The sequence below is a fragment of the Crassostrea angulata genome, chromosome 1, assembly GCF_025612915.1.
Source record: "Crassostrea angulata isolate pt1a10 chromosome 1, ASM2561291v2, whole genome shotgun sequence".
Classification (NCBI taxonomy): Eukaryota; Metazoa; Mollusca; class Bivalvia; order Ostreida; family Ostreidae; genus Magallana; species Magallana angulata.
Window position 1 is genome coordinate 30,582,288 of NC_069111.1, and position 19,341 is coordinate 30,601,628.

At 33.8% G+C, this 19,341-nt stretch overlaps 4 protein-coding genes across 4 annotated transcripts; 3 read left to right on the forward strand and 1 right to left on the reverse strand.

Annotated features, from left to right (window-relative positions):
- Window positions 1-1,732: 1,732 nt before the first annotated feature.
- On the reverse strand, window positions 1,733-3,986 carry LOC128163524 (uncharacterized). The gene is made up of 3 exons (XM_052827147.1): window positions 3,483-3,986; window positions 3,138-3,281; window positions 1,733-2,727 (listed from the first exon to the last, which is right to left on the reverse strand). Exons 1-3 carry the CDS (start codon window positions 3,748-3,750, stop codon window positions 2,279-2,281), a joined length of 861 nt encoding a protein of 286 aa, XP_052683107.1. The 5' UTR covers window positions 3,751-3,986; the 3' UTR covers window positions 1,733-2,278.
- Window positions 3,987-4,641: 655 nt separating this feature from the next.
- LOC128190334 (uncharacterized) lies at window positions 4,642-9,954 on the forward strand. The gene is made up of 3 exons (XM_052862358.1): window positions 4,642-4,798; window positions 6,037-6,335; window positions 8,748-9,954. Exons 1-3 carry the CDS (start codon window positions 4,768-4,770, stop codon window positions 8,865-8,867), a joined length of 450 nt encoding a protein of 149 aa, XP_052718318.1. The 5' UTR covers window positions 4,642-4,767; the 3' UTR covers window positions 8,868-9,954.
- Window positions 9,955-9,999: 45 nt separating this feature from the next.
- On the forward strand, window positions 10,000-12,943 carry LOC128190345 (uncharacterized). The gene is made up of 3 exons (XM_052862370.1): window positions 10,000-10,174; window positions 11,663-11,907; window positions 12,350-12,943. The coding sequence occupies exons 1-3, from the start codon at window positions 10,132-10,134 to the stop codon at window positions 12,446-12,448; spliced, it is 387 nt and encodes a 128-aa protein (XP_052718330.1). The 5' UTR covers window positions 10,000-10,131; the 3' UTR covers window positions 12,449-12,943.
- A 1,547-nt stretch (window positions 12,944-14,490) lies between these two features.
- Window positions 14,491-19,201, forward strand: LOC128185199 (uncharacterized). The gene is made up of 4 exons (XM_052854860.1): window positions 14,491-15,490; window positions 15,680-15,742; window positions 15,924-16,168; window positions 18,734-19,201. Exons 1-4 carry the CDS (start codon window positions 15,439-15,441, stop codon window positions 18,815-18,817), a joined length of 444 nt encoding a protein of 147 aa, XP_052710820.1. The 5' UTR covers window positions 14,491-15,438; the 3' UTR covers window positions 18,818-19,201.
- The last annotated feature ends 140 nt before the right edge of the window (window positions 19,202-19,341 follow it).

Genomic DNA, 19,341 nt, shown 5'->3' on the forward strand with positions numbered 1-19,341 from the left:
TAAGTGGTAATTCTTTGCATCCTGTTCAAAACTCAATAAACTACCCCTGAAGTTTCGAGGGGTGTTTCTAAACCATACATGAATAATAATGTTTATTCTTCAACTGATCAAAGACCATCGGGGGGGGGGGGGGGGGGGGGTTATATACGCTAAAAACAATATCATCGTGATTGTAACAAATGATGGATGCATTAAGTGAAAAATTGTCCATATTCACACGTTACAAGCTTTTACAACAATACACATGTAAAATGATTCATACAAAGAAATACGTTTATCAAAAGAAACATATACAACCAAAATTTTAAAAGAGTAGTGGATATATAACTATCATTTCACTGTTTACAAAGCATAACAAAATTTTGATTTAGGTAGTTTACTAAAAAAAACTCTGTTGCTTAAATAGCATATTGAAACAGTTAACTTTACTGCACTATGCGTCGCACGTAGTAGTACCTGATAATGGGAGGCAACTCTCATAAGATCTGGTTCTCCTTTCTCTTATTTATCGATAGCTTCATGTAATAAGACCTGGAGTTATTGGTACAACTATTCTTGTCCTCTTTTACACTCAAGATTTGAATGAGTACAACATTTTTAGAGTTCAATTGCTAGTTTTTTGTTTTGATCTTCATACCCTGGTAGTTTTTTTCCTTGATTTATTGTCACCCCTCCAAGAGGGTATATTACATTTCTTCTAGAAATCTTCTAAACAAAAATAGCTTGTGAACAATACAGTACAGGTCTTGGATTTTTGTCTAATAAAATTCATTTTGGTATGGTGGTTGTTTACATTGCAAGAAACACACATAACCATTTTATTAGAACCATTTAACAAGACCTTGGACTTTCAGTAGGGCGCAGCTATTTATTCTTGCGTCAAAACAAGTCAAAAATGTTGCGGTTTCAAGCGAAATAAGCACTGATTGCGTAGTCTTATAGCTCAAAAGCCAGACAAATCTTGTTGATTTCAATGAGCCATGGCTGAGTGGCCAGAAATGAAATAGACAGGCCTACGTCACAGTGCTGTTTGACACAGCTACCCAAAATCCAAGCTCTTGTTAAAATGGTTCTATTTTCACTGGTGTCTTATCATTCATTTCCACAACAACTGAATGAATGCAACTGACATAAGCATAAAACTCTGGGATATGAACTTTTCTGTTTAGTTTCAACGTGTTCTGTTTAGGAAAAAGGTGGACTGCGTACAAAACAGTAATCCCTTCATATTATTTTACTTATGTTGGGCACATTGCAGTAAAAAAAATCCATAGAGATCCTATTTTCTAAATGCCCATACAATCTGAAGTACCTGGTACATCTTCAAACTTGCCATAGAATATATTTATCGCATTATTTTTTATTCTCTCTTTTTTTTTTTTGATAATCTTATTTACCCAAAACAATACATTCATCTAAAGTTGTTGAAAGTTTTGCTAAAAATATTTGGATACAACTTTATCCTCACCAGACCAAGGTCTGTATTTTTGGCATCAAGGATTCTTGAATTTAATTAAAAATTGCTAAATATTTTGTATATAAACTAGTTTATTTAAAAATGTTGTAATAAAATACAAGTCAATACACAAGATAATACAGATTATAAGAATACAAATAGTGATATGTTAAAAAAAACTAACATGACCCAGACAATGACTTGGACAGAAAATGAAATAATGAAGAACAAATTAATGACTGAGTGTAAATAAGCAAAATGCTTCCGAAAAAAAAATTCAAATGAGTCTGGTCAAAAAATTTCAAACAGTGTCAATATTTATATCAAGTTTACCATCTTTTCCTTCCATTTTGTTGCTAAACAGGATTGCCCAAAGAGGAAAAAAAATTAAAATTCAACACAAATTCTTTTAAATTGTAGAGATATTCAATGGTATGTATGTACAGAAGTGTTGAAGTATGGCACAAACAAACATTGTCTAGCATTTTTTTCCCTTTTTCAACCAATCTCAACGTAGGAGAAAAGCTGTACAAAGATAATGAACAATTTACATATGTGTTTAATATGATTTTCCTTGACTAGCACTTTAATATTAATTTTTTTCCATTATCAGAATATACACAAATAATTTGATTAATCATATTTTCTACATTGTATTTCCAATAAAAAAAAAATAACCAATTATGTTTAGATATAATTCATTGTTCAAAATTGAAAAAAATAAATTGTCAAGAATACAAATTCTTGATTTTATAACATTACAAGTCATGAATAGAATGACACTATTGTTCCCAGGTACTTAACAGTAGAAGATACAAAGCTTCACAAATCCAGCTCCATGCCGGCCGTATATTGCGTGGGAGGTGCATACGGTGCAAACTGTGGTGTTGGAGCCGCCTGAACCACAGCGGGATACTCCTGCGGCGACGTACGAACAAACGCCGGATTAAAGTAGGAGCCTTTGGTCGGAAGTGGGCTAGATCCCAAATCTGGTTTCTCCCTCAGCATGTTGTACCTGACGTTCCGGAGATGGCAGTATGTGCAACAGGCTTGTATCCACAGCATTACAGCTGCAACAAGACTGAAGAGAGCCGCCCCTGCCCCGATGAAGAAGCCGAAGTTAAGACTCATGTCTGGGTGAGCTTCGAGGATGGTGTAGTAGGTGAAGCGGAGAGGAATGTAGTCGGCCACGGGGAAGTTCTGCCAGGGCTGGTAGCTGAAGAAGGCCATATGAAGGAGGATCAGGATGCAGCTTATTACCTGGCTCAAAGCTGGAAAGAAGAAATGGTGTAACATTTATACAATAACAATGAAATCAATTCAATTCAGACACACAGCAGTATGTCAAGGAGAGAACATGAGGATGGATAATGGTACTGATTAAATAACTACACATAAATGGAGATGAAATGTGTAAAAGCCAAGGTTTGTATATTAAATGTATAATTCCCTGCTCTCATGGTAAGAACCTAACAGATTTTTCTGTTACTTTGATGAAAAGCAGTTTCTATGATGCCTTAATCTCTGCAATGTTTATTTTTCAATCCATGCACATTTACACTGAACATTTTGCCTTAAAATTTTAGGAACAATTGGTCTCCCAATATGCTCCCACATCAAGTTTAAATAAGCATTCAAAGAGACCTTATAATTGAAAATAAGTAGTATTCCAATCACTCACAAAATCCAGTTGCTCCAGCTGCCAAGAACATTTCCCCAGAAGGAGTTGCATACTGCCTGAATGCCAGGATGAATGCGGACCCACAGCAAAGGACGATACCAATGCTTCCCAGCAGGTACAGTAACTGGGCAACTCTCAGCAGAGCTAAAAAAAAATAAGGAGGCATTATAAAACATTTCAGTATGACATATATGATCAATATTCATTTTTACATTAACAAATATCATAACATTTTCATATTGTAGGTTATCAGGTTATGCAAGACAAAATTATAACTCCTGAATTTGGACCACCCATGGTATATATAACACACCGTCTGTATAATCTGTAAGTTTTTATTACTACCTGGCATGAAATGCGTGTTGTCCGCTTTGTCCAGCATAATTGTGTTGACGAATCTGTTCTCATCCAAGAAGAACAGTCCACAGTTGATGCTCCTGTCTATGGAAGTCTGCTGTGGCTTTTCATCTTCTACGAACTGCAGATGCATATGAAGACTGAACCAAAATGGGAGAAAAACGGCTGTAATCGTAGCCATGGAAGCGATCAGCAAGAGTAACGATGCAAGTCCTAGGATCTTGCTCTTTATAAAGTTCGAAATGGGGTCCGTCATTTTTGGTGTCCGTACAACTTCCGTACTTGGGAAGTTACGGGGTCTACCTTTACCTTCAATGGCTGCTGTTTTGGAACTACTATATTAAATATAAAATTAACTACGTAGTTATCTTAACAAATCCTGGTTTTATAAATTCACTCTATTGCTCCATTTTCACGTTGTTTTTGTTTGCATTCCAAAGATGTTACACCTTACGCCATGTTTTCGAATCGCACCTGTGATAAACGACATCTACCGGTATGAGTCACAATTAATACAGGGACATAACTCTTGGCAGTTCACGGTGTCGCATTACAGCAGTTGACATTGTTATATAAAGCAAAATGATTAAATTCACACTTACTAGTAAATGATGGAATGGATTTTATTTAATGCATTATTGTTCAAAATTTAAATTAGTTTTGATTTTTGGTTTTCTCCCCACATTGGATAATAAATTAATCAAGGTGAAATGGTTAGAGACAACTGATGCAAAAGTAAATTGTATACTATATAACGTTAGTAAATTGTCTTCATCTTTAAAAAAATCCGAGAAGGGAAATTATGTGTTTCCTCTTCTACTATGCTATCAAGCAAATCTATGAAATTATCAGAGTTTATTTGTATAGGTAACTCAACCCTTGGTTAATCGAGATACCAAATAAATGTGGGTCTAAAGTGGCTTCAACTATTGCTCCACATGTAAAATAAACAGTGAAATTTGAATGTGCTCAATCAATGTCAACTCCTTGTTACTTTTTTTCTTTCAAAATTTCCAACACAATTTATTGTTTGGTTAAAATTTAAATCAAATTTAAATGTCACAACAGGCACCAACTATGTCTCTTAAAACTCTAGAGCCTGTTTAATTACTTAATTATTCAACCAATATATCTGAAACATCTATAGAAAACCCGTCGAGAAACTTGATACCTTCAAACAGAGTTTAAAATCATGTCTTGCACTTGAAAAAATGTGGATTCATTACGTAGCGACGCGCAATATTGACGGTATGTGAAAGAGACAGTCCCAGATATGGGGAGTGAGGAAATACTGTTAACTACAGGTAAACTTTTATTAGAATTCTATCTGATTATGACTTAATTAATGGGATAGCTTTATTTTAAAATGGACTCAACTTTTGTTATATACGCTTTCAAACAAACTATAGTACATTTTAGAGTTCAAAACAATAAACTTTCGTTTGTCATTTGTATCATTGCAAAACTAACAACCCATAAGTATTGATTACTTCATATTTTTACTACAAAATATTGATTTATGATTCATATCTAAAACTGATCCATAACAAAATGTTGTTAGTAAGTTTGAAGACAATATTCGTGTCAAGTACTGTTTAGAGTTAAATATACGAATCATTTTATTATTCAAACAAGTCAAAGACAGGAAATATAAAGTATATTTTTTCTCTGTAAAATGCCAACGACCCCCCCCTCCCATTATTTATTCATATACAAGAGGAAATTGTAACCACACATAAAATTGACACGTTGAATAAGGGGACCGGGGGCTACATGATGTACAATGATAAAAGAGAACAAGTTTTGTATTATAACGAATTGTCTTTTAGCTGTATTAAGATGTAACAGGTTTGGTTGGTGTGTTTAACATGTTAATTGAAGGAAACATTTTCATCCACAAAGTAATTCAAAACTTGAGATTACTGATTGATCTAGAGTACTAGTTGTATATTTTGATTGATTGTTCATTGATCGAGCCAAATTAACAGTATCTCTACTTTTTAACCAAACATTTTTAAAGTAGAACTTTTCCCCGCATTCGAACACTCAAAAAAAAACCCCAAAACAAACAAACAACAACAACAACAACAACAAAAACCACTGCTACCTAATTATCAGGAACACATACTTATTAATTCCATTGTAATTTAATGTCACACTTCTTTAAAAAGTAGTCAATTCGTCGATTACCGATTTTTACAGATTTCGTTGTTGGGTCCATCCAAGAAATCATATATTCATCGGTATCAAAATGAGAAAATTTAACTGCCAACAATTTCATTTGTCCAAAAATTCACTTTTCCTCAAAAACACAGAAACATTTCCTTTTACATCATAGTCAATAATGTTTGATATACTGATATACTATAATACTATTGTATATATATGGTACATTATCGTCTCAAAACACGACCAATATGTACGACCCTCTCACATCTGGCTGTGGGTGGGAAAAAGTTATGTGGACTCCAGGCCGTGGCATGAAACGATTATGGTAAACGATACTAAATTCTTTAATACAGTGTATGAATATTTCTAACAGGTGTTCCAGATGAATTCGGGAAAGCTCTTCGAAATGAAAACGGATTGTATAAGGTAAATAATTACGAACCGACCAATAAGAACGCTCCTTACAAAGCGAAGAAATGCTCCACACCCAAACCTTACAAAGGCCATACATACAAGCACACCATCATCCACAACCGCCAGTACAAGGAGTATGAACCACGCACGTACGACCGGGTCTACGTCATGAGCAAATTACATCATGACAAACCCAAACAGGAGAAGGAGCAGAAACCACCGGAGGAACCAAAGAAAACCAAAACCCCCGAACCGTCGGTAAATATCCATTCCGTAGGGCTCTTACATCACATTTTGATGCAAGAAACCTTTGGCTTTCTGGTGTTTTTGGTATTTTAACTTTATTTGGGTTTTGTGTAATACTACAGAGAAAAACAAATATAAAGATTCGTCCCGATGTTGAGGCTGGCATATTTGCTATAAAACTTGTTTTCTCGAAAAATAAGGTTGATCAGCCTATTGATAAATGTTTTGGCTGATCAGATTTAAAAAAAAAAATTCTACCTCTTTGACGATATGATAAATAAATGATGCAGATAAAGAAGGTGTTGCAGTTCCTATGCTATTTTCCTTAAAGGTGTTGCAGATGAAGTAAAGTTACAGAAGTCTATCTTTTTAACATGCAACCTGTACATGAAGCATTGTAGAATTTCATCTGAGAAGTTTGTACCAAATCTTATAAGACTCCATGAAATAAATATTAAAATGGTTATAGAGACAAACGAGACAAATTTTATGCCTTTTAAAAGGGGAATCCCTATTGTTGTAAAAAACTGTCTTGAAACAAAACCAATTTGATGTTAACACCAAGCGTCAGAAAACTTCTTGAACACTGCGATTTTTGTTTTAAAGAGGCATTTTTTAAAGTATTCAATTTCCTCTAAACTTGAATCATGTCTAGATTAGCCGAGTGGTTACGCAGTTACAGTAAATATTGACCCCGAATATCTTTCTGATTAGGTTCAAATTCCGTAAATATGGTGTTCCGACCTTAGCTTTTTCGCCTTTATGCCAAAGACGCGAGAGAGCGAAGTTGCAAAGGTGCGAAGGCGAAGCCCTGGCAAAAGTGCGTAGATGCGACGATGAGGCGCAAAGTTGCGAAAGTGCTAAGGCGAAGGAGCGATACTACCATCTCTCCTTTGCCTTCGCAAATTCGCACTTTCGCCTTCGCATTTTTTTATCACATTCGGTTGAGTTACTCTATAATCGGAATATTATTGGCATACTCTAAAACATTGTGTGCACCCATTTTGCATGGTCTTGTTTTTTCTTGGGCAAAAAAATTGGTTTCACCCAAAGTTTGGCCTGGTCTGTTTTGGTTTTTTTTTGAAATACAATAAAAACTATGAAAGCCCATTAAGCTAATTTTCGTAGGTAAAACAAAATTATTTTTCGCGAAAAAAAACGCAAAACTTTCACGATATAACGCGTTGGTTTCGCGAATTAACGCGAAACTTTCGCGACTAAATGCGAAACTTTCGCGAATAAACGCGTAACTTTCGCGATATAACGCGTTAGTTTCGCGTATAAACGCGTAACTTTCGCGAATCATTTTTAGTTTCATATCATAAAATACTTATTATTCATTTTGATTATAATATCCGTGTTACGTTGATTTATGAAGACAAAATTATCTTTTTTACATATAGATATTAATAAATCTGATAAAACTATATAACATTTTTATATCATATTACGATTTTCATTTGTTCGCCGACCCAGTGTTCGAACAGGCATTCATTGATTATCTTTTTCTCATAGACTTGATGTAAGTTCAACCGTCGGAAATCTTTAAAATCTTAGTATTAATTTTCAAATGACATATGTGATAAATTTGGAGGAGGAATTTACGTCATCTAGATTTGAACAATAGCTTAAAAATTTCAATTCACAGCTTGACTTATCTTTCTGATATTAAACTAGATTAATTTATGTCGCAACGATGTAACATGTATTATAACGTTTTTAACAATGATATCCTTAAATTCTAAAATGATATGTCGCGACGATATAACATGTATTATAACGTTTTTAACAATGATATCCTTAAATTCTAAAATGATATTTTATAAAACGTTTAATTCGAATTAAAATTGTTATAATTAAAATATGTTGCTGCCTAATTTTCAATAATACAGCGCCCATTAGAATGTGAGAAGCGCGATGCATTATGTCCTTTGAAAATCAGTACTATTATTTTTAAGATTTCCTACGTTTGAATTTAAATGATTTGTAAAAGGTTAAATCTAATTCATTTACACCTTTATATAAAATTGTTTTGTTTTATTTCAATTGATATATTTGTTTTCAGTAATTATTCTTCATAGGGGTTCTTGAAATAACAATATTTATATTTAAGTTTCGCGTTTATTCGCGAAAATAACGCGTTTTATCGCGAAAGTTTCGGGTTCATTCGCAAAAGAAACGCGTTATATCGCGATAGTTACGCGTTTATTCACGAAACTTTCGCGTTTATTCGCGAAACTAACGCGTTTATACGCGAAAGTTTCGCGTTTATTCGCGAATTTTTTTTTTACCTACGAAAATGAGCTCAATGGCCTTTTGTAAAAAACTTATCATTTTATTCTAATTTTATTTTACTGATATCTGTCAAAGAAACTTTAAAACGTCACATATTTATATATTTATTAATTTATTATGTATTTTAAGGCTCGGCCAGTGACGCCCTCCCTTCCATACAGCGCGGTGGGAACCGTCAAAAGGTCTCTCCTACTGACAGAAAAAGTCCGCTCAGCAACACCGGAACAGAGCTACTCCGTCTTCAGCTGAACAATGATGACGATCATTCCTAACAAAATGGCGTCAGAGTGAGTGTGATGTCACGTGTCCACTTCAAAGTGTTGCAAGCGTGCATAACATGAGGAAGCACAGTCATCCCAACAAACTTCATGCCTTTACTTTATGAAGGTCAATCCAGTTTTTAAAAATATGTACAATTTTGTGATTGCGTTTTGAAAATAGCCAACTCGTATTCTATTTCATAGACTTACATCAATAATTCTTTAAAAACTGTATTGCTCTGCTTTTGAGCAGATATGTGTGTGTGTATTGACCCCTAGTCTAAAATATTTGCATTGTATAAACTTTATTAATTTTAAATATATAATTGGATTCTACAATGCCATATAAACTATAATATTCGATCGAATAATAAGCTTGGATAAATTTCATAAATAAGAAATATAAATAAGTAGTTATTTGGCGGATGCTTTCAAAAGCTAGTCAATAATCATTATACTTATTTCAATAAATTAATGTACCCTGGCATAAGTTTGGATTCTTAGTTTTTAGAGCAGGCTGATGTCCAGCTATTTTGTAGATTGTGATTTCATTTATCTATAAAATGCAGATCTTCACAACTTTTGTGAGTTTAAAAGGCTAAAATTAAGTTGTTATATGGCTTAACTAGAAATTTACATCATTGACCAATGTGTTCTAAATTTTATTTTCTGCATACTTTGTAAAAGATATTTTTAAAAAAAATGTCGTATTTACAGTAAAATCAGTAGAGTATTTCCATGATTTTATTGCTTGGTGTATCTAGAAAACCTACATTTCTAGAGTTCAGAAAGGTCACCTATATTTAATTAACTTTTTGTAGTTATTTGGAAATTTTTGTCATCATTTTAAAGTTTTAAATATATAGGAATAAGTATGTAATTCGTATCCTGAATGATTTAGATATAAAAAAGTGGTTTATTAGTAAATTGCAATTTCAGTGCAGGAAGGTCACGCGTTCGTCTTGTTTTCATCTCAAAGTCACGATTAAAGTTTGACATTCTTTATACATTGCATAATAAAGAACACCGTCATGTTTTTGAAACAATATATACAATTTAGCAATAAAACAATGGCAGACAAGTTCTTTGTGTTTTTGATTTAATCACGGGGTTTAAACCATGTCACAATGAAACCAGCCATCGTCAGCAGTGGAGTTGATAATGCCACCCTGTGCATCTATTGGTATGAAGACCAAATTTAAAAAAAACCTGCTGTTAAAGACCAGTTCACTTGGAAATGTAGACTGTAGAGGATGGCGGACCCGCCTAGACAAATATACCTGGGATTAGCGCGAAGTAAGTAGAATTTTTGCACAACAAATTAACTTCTCGATATATTTACAGTTACTGTAATTTAACGGAGTATTTTTTTTTAACACATTCATAAAGAAAATACGAATGTGTTCATACAGCTACTAACACTATGCATTCAAGATATAATCATTATAAAACAATTTCCATGCGTATAAATGTGCTCGTTACTTAAACTTTATACGCTAAATAAACTGTTAAGGAATAAGGAATCATTCTTTGAGTATCATGAGGTGATAATTTTGGTCGGGGCGTGATCAAATCCAATAACGCCCGAGGGGCTTTATGATAGATTTGATCACGCCCCGACCGAAATTAATATTTCATAATATTCAAAGAATGATTCCTTATTACTCATATTTATGTAATTTTAAGCCATCGTACGATTAAATATTTTTAAATATAAATAAGCAAACCCCGCTGGCGCCTTAATTTGTTGTCATTTGTATTATGAGTTATCTAGTACAAAATCGATACGTAGTGTTATCCAGGCACAGACACTAGAAAATGTAAATATACCAAACTATTTACATGTCTAGTGTCTTTGTCTGTGAGAACACTACGAATCGATTTTGTGTAATGTACATTCGAATAAATTCAAATGACGTATTGTTGAGGCGCAAGCGGGGTTTGCATAATTAACATTCTAATCGTACAGTTGCTGAAAATCGTATACATATAAATATAAAAAATAAGGAATCATTCTTTGAATATAATGAGGTGATTATTTCGGTCGGGGCGTGATTAAATCTATTATAAAGCCCTTCGGACTTTATTGGATTTGATCACACCCCGACCAAAATTATCACCTCATAATACTCAAAGAATTATAGTATGACGATGACAAGTACATTCAGTGAGAACATTAATATTATTTTAGATACCTATAATGAGTAATGATTTGTATTTTTTTATATGCTTAAGAAGTTGACCCTGCATGGGTTTTTATTGTGATCGATCAAAACTATAGAGCACCAGACTGCACGGACTGACGCCAGACTTGGAGAGAGTTGTAGGATAGGATTAGTATCGTGTATTAGAACCATTTTAACAAGACCTTGGACTTTCAGTAGGATGTAACGATCTATTTCTTGCGTCAAAACAAGCAAAATATACACCGACTGCGTAGTCTTTGCTCAGAAGCCATGCATATCCTGTTGATTTCAAAGAGCCATGGATGAGTGGCCTACAATGAAATAGACAGGCCTACGTCACATTGCCGTTTGACTCAACTACCCAAAGTCAAAGCTCTTGCTAAAATGGTTCTACAACGTTTTGCAAGTCTGACGTGAAGAACGAGCCAATTCCTTTTTTATGGAGCTATGCTTTTTATGGTTCATTGGGCTATGAAGTTAATGGTCATTACTCTTGATATATAGCATAGACGTTTTACTAGTATTTCATTACAAAAGTTTATAAATTACCATATTTTAACGTATAACATTGCAACGAAGTTCAATATATGATATACAGAAACATTAGAAGATGCCAAACAAAAGGATTATTTGGACTCCAAAACGGGGATGTACAAGGCGAAAGAATACAGACCAAGATCGCCCTATTCACCCAAACTCCGCGAATATAAACCAAAACTTAAAGAGATCGAAATTCGGGAGTACGTGCCAAAATTACACGTCAGCGAGCATCAGTATGACAACTTCCGGGAATACAACCATACTTATGAGGTGGAACCGCCCGAGGATGACGACCTACCAAAGGTTTGTTTGTAAATACTTCATTGCCTATACGGTGACTTTCCCCCGAGCTCCAGAGACACACGAGGATGCATGCTCAACCATTGACAGACATTAACAGACAACAAAATGCGTTCCTCTCTCCATTTTGGCAAACTTTTTTGTAAAATGTTAAAAATGGACTAACATCTCTCTCTCTCTCTCTCTCTCTCTCTCTCTCTCTCTCTCTCTCGCTCTCTGAAAGTGATGCATTTTTAAGTGCAACCAAATAACAATTCCTTAGAATACCCAGAAGGAAGGAATACGCAATTTTGGCATGCGTGAAGATTGAAACAATGTAAAATGAATCACAATACACAAAGTGTCAATTATCACGTGTAAATTCCTTGGAGTTTTTTTTTGCATGCAAACAGCTGTAATAGTTTTAAATATGTCGATCGATTTTGATTTTTTTTTGTTTCTCTAGGGAGAGCCACAGTTTTGTAAACCCTACAAAGCACTGGGTTCCATTAAAAGATCATTCGCCACGCTATTTCCTGCAGTTTCTTCAACCACGCTACAATAGTCCGAATTTTTACACTGGATATAATATTGCACTAGATATATTATTACACTGGATATGTTATTACATTGGATATATTATTACTCTGGATATGTTATTACACTGGATATATTATTACACCGGATTTCATATTCATGTAGATGGTGCTATAGGCTTTAAACGGGAAGTTGTGTGAAGGAAAATTAAAATAAAAAAAAAAAACATGAGAGAAAATTATTTTCTCATTTGCCTAAGTCAGACTGAACTATGCTGAAACATGTGACATGACACCCGCAATCATTTAACACAGCTTTGTCAAATGTTTACTGTAAAGTTATATGCAATCTTACGTGCCAGTACAACATGTATACTAGTAGCGCAATACTGTTTTTATATACGTGCTTCTTGATTTAATTACAGACCAATTTTGTTCATTCAAATCTATGAGATTATTATTACTCAAAATAATTAGGCGTTGTATTTCAGTGTTTTGATATAATGTATGCATCAGCAAACATGTTCATTGTTGCTTCGTTTTTTTTGCTGTTCACTATTAAAGTCACATACAACTAATTTTAACCCGAACTTGGACCGCGCAAATAGCTTTATTCCTTTTTTTTTTAAATTCCAGAGAGTAATCAGTTGGCTATTTTTTTTTTACAAGCACTTGAAGTATGGATACCATATACCCCTCCTCGATATCCCTTTAATTTTTTTTTTACGGTGATAATTTCTTGCCAATATATACATGTATATGTATATTCCCTAATTCAACACGTCCGTGATTTGATTGGTGTGACCATTTTACAAGTTCATAACTTAATCTCCGACCCACAGGCACTGGATCCCCCAAGTTTTATTGAAAAAAGAAATAATGAATAATGTTTTTTATATGCATAATTCTTGATTCATAATGTTATTTAATCGTGTTTTAGTTTGTTTTAAAAAATAGCGTTTTTAAATTTCGACTGACACTTAAAAAGAGAACGTGGATGCCCCCCCCCCCCCCCCCCGAATCTGCTTCTACTGAAAATTTAAAAAAAGATTGATGACAACTCACACTTTGATCCTTGAACTATTTTGCAGCCGGACCAATGTTTCGAATAACATCCGAAATTCTGAGAACATTTTCGGCTCTGATTTTTAAACACGGAAATTTAACGTATCAATAATTCATCAGAAGAAAAACTGATCATTCTACTGATCAAGCATAGTTTTAAGTCAATAAATTTTTTTTTTTAATTAATTAGAATTTAAAACTTAAAAAACAGTTAAAGTCATAAATATAGAGCGAATACATCAGCAGGAGTTCGCGTTCTCATTCGTCATAAAACACGTTTCTTTGAAATATTTCATCCATAGGTTTGAAAAACAAGAGGCTCATAGGCCACATTGCTCACCTGAAACAATAAGCCTGATAAAATCAGGTCAATGGAGTCATGATAAAAATATCTGGACAATGTGGTATAATACATGTCGATCCTGTATAAATAAAAATCCATTTTCTTCCTAGATATTTTTATGTTAATTTTATAATCAGGCCTCTTTTCTAACAGGATGATTTTATATTCATAACACATGTTGAGCATTGCAGTTATACAAAAAGATCCTAAACAATTGAATTTGTTTATATGTGGGATATAAACCTACATCAAATTCTAAACCCCTTGTGAGACCCACGAATCGTCCAGGGGCCAACATTTTAACAATCTTAAAGAATCAGCAATACGTAAAAATGGTTGTATATAAGTAAAACCATATATGATAACATTTCAGTTTTTATGAATAATTAAATTTTTCCCTTGTAAAATTGGATTCCCAATGTGTTCCCACCCTACTACTGAATCTACACTATCTGAAGTTGCTTCCATTGAAGTTATAGCTTTTCTAAGCAAATGATTTTTTTGAAGAAGATTTTTTTGCTATATATTCCTATGTAAAAATATGTAAACCCCCCCCCTCCTGTTGTGACCCCATTCACCCCCGGGGATCATGATTTGTACACATCTAAATTTACCCTACCTGAGGATGCTTCCATACAAGTTTCAGCTTTCCTGGCTGATTGGTTTCTAAGAAGAAGATTTTTACAGACTTTTTAGTTGAAATTGGCTTAGTGGTTCTGAAGAAAAGGTTGAAAATGTGAAACGTTTACAGACGGAAGGACAGACGGACGGACGACAAACAAAACGTGATCAGAAAAGCCCATTTGAGCTTTCAGCTTGGGTAAGCTAATAATGAACAAAAGATGCTTTTTATTATTCTCATAAAAAAATTTTCAATAAAAGAAATCAAAACGGCTTATCAACATTGCTTAACATGATTTATAAGATATTAATAATAAAAAAAATGGAGGGGGTAGAAATATGACTCATACATTACCGTTGCTATAGGATATTTGTTAACAAAGGGTCAAAAGAACAAAAATATTTACTATTTTAGAACTTTTAATTTCATAACAAAATAATTCTTTCTGATCAATATAGCGTAATATGCAAATTCTGGATAGATGAGCATTGGAAAAAAAGCTTTGCTATAATTCTTTAATCAAGCAAGATGCTCGCCTTCATTTGGTGATATTTTTTCTAAAATTTCATATGCAAGAAAGAAAAAGAAATTCCTGAGATGTTAAAAAACAAACAATTGAAATTTTTAAAACTAAAAGAGATTTCCATGCATATGGTCCATTGGTTTAAATTTATAACCCTTTGAATACATTGATACGATTAAAGTAGCATTTTTGCAAAACACACCACATGAAAAAAAACATAAGGATAAGTTTTATTTAACTTGACCTCGTTAATGCAATAAAATGATAAAACAAAAGACAGTTCGACGTGTTGTTGATCTTATCAAGGGGTTTAAATCGTGTCACAATGAAACAAGCCACCCCTAAAGCACCTTAATACTAACCAACCCCTAACTCCATTTTTTGTGTACATATCTTTCCGTTTGTGGAATCAAAACATACAAATTATCCTAATGACGACGAGGCTAGTGGAAGAAACACACTGCGAATGACGGACAAACAAAAGCAGGTTGCTCGTGGGATAGTGCAAAAATGGCGGGGTAAGTGAAGACAATTCAAGCGAAATTTAAAAAAAATGATGACAATATGTGTGTATAATATAATATGTGAATATTTATGTTTGTTTATTAAGTGATAATATCTTTAGATAGTTCAGATTTATGTTGTTTATTTTGAATAAGTGTATTGAAGATAACAATAAAAACAAATCAATTCAATAACATTAACAGAAAAAGCAGAAAAAACAGACCAACAAAAACAGATTTACCTTGGGATAGCTCAAAAATGGCGGAGTAAGTAAAAATAATTCAAGCGAAATTGAAAAAAAAGAGTAAAATGATGGTAATAAAAGTGTATATATAACGTTTGAGTATTTATGTTTGTTCATCAAATTATTATATCTCTTGATACGATACATATTGTTAATTATAAGTGTATTATTGATAAAAATAAATCAATTCAATAACTTAACAGAAAAAACACAAAAGAACCAAGACAGGGAATATTTGGATTCCAAAACAGGGACGTACAAACTGAGAGAATACAGACCCAGATCGCCTGACACACCCAAACTCCGCGAATATAAACCTAAATTCAAAGAGGTCAAAGTTCGTGAGTACGTGCCAAAATCACACGTGACCGGAAACCAGTACGTCACGTTACGGGAATACGACCATACTTACGAGGTGGAGCCACCCGATGATGATGATAGACCTACGGTATGTTTAGCACTTAAGCTTTCGTGAGGGGATCCGATCCAGAATTGGGGGGTGGGGGTGGGGGTGGGGGTGGGGGAGATCAATTTTCGGTACTTTGTGCATGATTTATTTAATCCCCCTTCCCCAACCCCGTCTAGACTCACGCATTGCTTTAATGTGTCTATATGTATATTCTTTTCAAAGTTGAACAAAATAATTTAGGATTATTAGACTCTAATTCCTTTAAACACTATCATAGAAATATGATTCTTGTTGGTCATTGATATGAAACTTTTAAATCATATCACCGGACCTAGTTAAAAAACATTTCTTTATTAGTCTCCTTCCAGTGAAACCGGAGTGGGGAGTCTTTTTCGCGATCTGCCAGTCTTTTAGTTTTCCAGACTTTTTCGTATGATTTGGCGAATTTATTTCAAACTTTCTGCTAAGCCTCGTGATCAGGTCTATAGTACAATCTCTTGATTTAGCTATGTAGATTGAATAACACAAAGAGCAATTTTTAAGGTGTATAAAATTTTTTTAAAAATGGACCTTAATGTAGTGATAGTTTTCAAATTTCAACTTTTCTGCATAGAACTTCATAGTTGCCTAAAGGTCAATTTCGTATGATATTCAATATAATCATTATATACAATGATAAAATCATATTATCAGTGGTAATATCAATATATACAGTGAAAAAATGACAATAACAAACCGTGAACCATTTCAAAATCCATAAAACGATATACAAATACAAAGCAGAGCAACACGGACCTACAAATAGATAGAGGTAGGATCAGGTGCCTAGGAGGAGTGAGCATTCTCTGCTGACCGGTCACACCCGCCGTGTGCTCTTTGTCGTAATCGACAAAAAAACCCCGGAAAAGTCCGTTGACAATTAGGTGATTAATTATGATCAAACAATTACATGTAGTATGAAAAACGTCAGTCAGCATGCGACCCAGTGGAAGATTGTATTTGCTGACAAGGTCGTTGTCTCGACCATAGAACTTACGAAAAGATGACTTTAAACGAGAGTGTTGATAGTCCTGTTTTATCAACTTGTTTGTCAGTACCTTGCCTCGCCTTAGAAACTGTTCATACGAAGGGCATGACCTTGTGTATCGAATTAAATGAGAGAGAAAAAACACCATATGCAGGTTATGAAGGTACAAATGTATATTGCTACATAAGTAAGGAACGTTGACTATAAAAAATTGAAGTCATCGCGTTTATCATTATAAAGTTTTGTTGTTAGGTTACCATCAATGTCCGTTTCCAGTAAATTATCCAAAAATAAAACGGATGACGCAGACTCTGTGGTATCTTTTATTTCAAGTCCACTGGGATATATCGAGCCGACGTAAGTATTGAAATAACAATTTGTTAATTGATAATACGTCGTCGATATACAATGTACCTGAATGTTGAGTTGAAGACCACAGCAAGCGCTTTCATCATTATACAGATTGGTAAAACTTATGAAGTGATTATATATCATTAGGTCACGTTGTACTATTATTATAATTATATCATAATTAATTCATGTCGTGCAATGATCAAATTTTTATATGATTGGGTAAATTCGTTATACACATTGATTAAATCGTTTTGCTTTGTGCCTTTATTATAACATTAAGTTGTAAACACCTCATGTGCAGTGGCAAACCTATTAGCAGTATGGCTGCGTTTCAAGAAACAACTTTTGCTGAATTATTTGAAGAGATTACAGTCGTTAATAAGTCGTTTTGTCGAGGCAAAGGTTGAGATTGGTAACATACACATGATACAGTCATTATCAGACTCAACGCTGACTCGGCTCGGCTTGACAACCATCGGAGACCGGGTCAGACTCCGTACAAAGGTTATGGAATCCCCATCCACATCCACATCGGCCGCCAAACTGCCATAAGCAATACTTTCGGTTCCACAATCAGAGATTTATTGTTCAATTGTTAAATTAATTGTTAAATCTTGAATGGAATATATGAGAATTTCTGTGAGTTTTACAATGTTTTTAAAGAGTTTCATATTTAGAAATTTCGAAAGACAACAATACAAGAACTGTTGTACAGGTGAGCGATGTGGCCCGTGGGCCTCTTGTTTTTAATTTTATAATCGGTTTCGTTTTTTCAACAACAACAAATCTTTCACCGATGTTTCTCTAGGCCTATTTAGCATATTAAACTACAGTTGTTTTAAAATTTGGGTGCTGGAATGTGACTTACATGCAATATACTCATAGAATGCTTGTTATTTTGGCTATAAAACGGCAGTATAATTTTTTCCTAGAGAAATAAAGCAGAAAATATTTAGTAGAGTTACCTGTGACGCGTTGCATAACCGTGCAATCTTTTGCAATGTTATCATGCTTGTCAATTATTCTCAAGTTCTACACCGCACTGACAGTGAATTGTTTATTCTGCTTACAAAGCCTACTGATCACGATTTTTACAAAAAATAGACATTATACCAATAGGTATATATAGTAATTCAAATATTTTGATTTACTTTTCATAAAACCATTAGCAGTCTTTATACGTCGCTTGTTTTTGAGGGTTCTTCACATTATTTCATTTTCAGGGAGAGCCTCGGTTTTGTAAACCCTACAGAGCGATAGGCTCCATCAAAAGAACGTTAGCCATGCTGTTTCCTCCTGTTCGTTGAGGTACCACAAAGAGGAATCCAGTCACATGTACATACTCCATTTTTTCCATAAACTAGTCCACCATTTTTTCCATAAACTAGTCCATTGTACTATAAAATAAACACCGTAAAAACTTTTTTTGTGGTTTCTCATTTACTTGTTTTAAGCACGAAGTCTAATTTTTGGTTTTCATGTGCAGGAAGTCCGATCCAAAATCTCCAAAAAAAAAAAAAAAAAGCATGCCCTTAACTTCTCACGTCAAAATACGAACTTAAATTTTTGTCTTGGTTGAACTACATGTATATACACGCATATTCTACATGCCATTTGAAATAAACAGGGTTATATACATTAGTATAAGACCAGATATTTACAGTACTAGTATATGTACGTGCAGTTTTCAAGGATTTGATATTATATGTTCTTCCTTTGCACTCGATTTTTAAAAATAGTATCAATAGGATTATCATTTTTAAAGATAACTACCTACAGGTGAAATACATAAAAAACAAAAGGTAATTTTTATACAGTTCTTACTTGCAAT

What these genes read in the sequence shown, in the direction of transcription:
- LOC128163524 (XM_052827147.1), bottom strand. Translation starts at nt 3,750, where the DNA reads ATGACGGACCCCATTTCGAACTTTATAAAGAGCAAGATCCTAGGACTT. An exon ending in CAACACGCATTTCATGCCAG is followed by an intron (nt 3,282 to 3,482) that starts GTAGTAATAAAA and finishes ATTTTTTTTTAG; the next exon opens with CTCTGCTGAGAGTTGCCCAG. An exon ending in AGCTGGAGCAACTGGATTTT is followed by an intron (nt 2,728 to 3,137) that starts GTGAGTGATTGG and finishes TCTTCTTTCCAG; the next exon opens with CTTTGAGCCAGGTAATAAGC.
- LOC128185199 (XM_052854860.1), top strand. Translation starts at nt 15,439, where the DNA reads ATGACGGACAAACAAAAGCAGGTTGCTCGTGGGATAGTGCAAAAATGG. An exon ending in GATAGTGCAAAAATGGCGGG is followed by an intron (nt 15,491 to 15,679) that starts GTAAGTGAAGAC and finishes TAACATTAACAG; the next exon opens with AAAAAGCAGAAAAAACAGAC. An exon ending in ATGATGATGATAGACCTACG is followed by an intron (nt 16,169 to 18,733) that starts GTATGTTTAGCA and finishes TTTCATTTTCAG; the next exon opens with GGAGAGCCTCGGTTTTGTAA.
- LOC128190345 (XM_052862370.1), top strand. Translation starts at nt 10,132, where the DNA reads ATGGCGGACCCGCCTAGACAAATATACCTGGGATTAGCGCGAA. An exon ending in ATACCTGGGATTAGCGCGAA is followed by an intron (nt 10,175 to 11,662) that starts GTAAGTAGAATT and finishes TATGATATACAG; the next exon opens with AAACATTAGAAGATGCCAAA. An exon ending in AGGATGACGACCTACCAAAG is followed by an intron (nt 11,908 to 12,349) that starts GTTTGTTTGTAA and finishes TTGTTTCTCTAG; the next exon opens with GGAGAGCCACAGTTTTGTAA.
- LOC128190334 (XM_052862358.1), top strand. Translation starts at nt 4,768, where the DNA reads ATGGGGAGTGAGGAAATACTGTTAACTACAG. An exon ending in GGAAATACTGTTAACTACAG is followed by an intron (nt 4,799 to 6,036) that starts GTAAACTTTTAT and finishes TATTTCTAACAG; the next exon opens with GTGTTCCAGATGAATTCGGG. An exon ending in CCAAAACCCCCGAACCGTCG is followed by an intron (nt 6,336 to 8,747) that starts GTAAATATCCAT and finishes ATGTATTTTAAG; the next exon opens with GCTCGGCCAGTGACGCCCTC.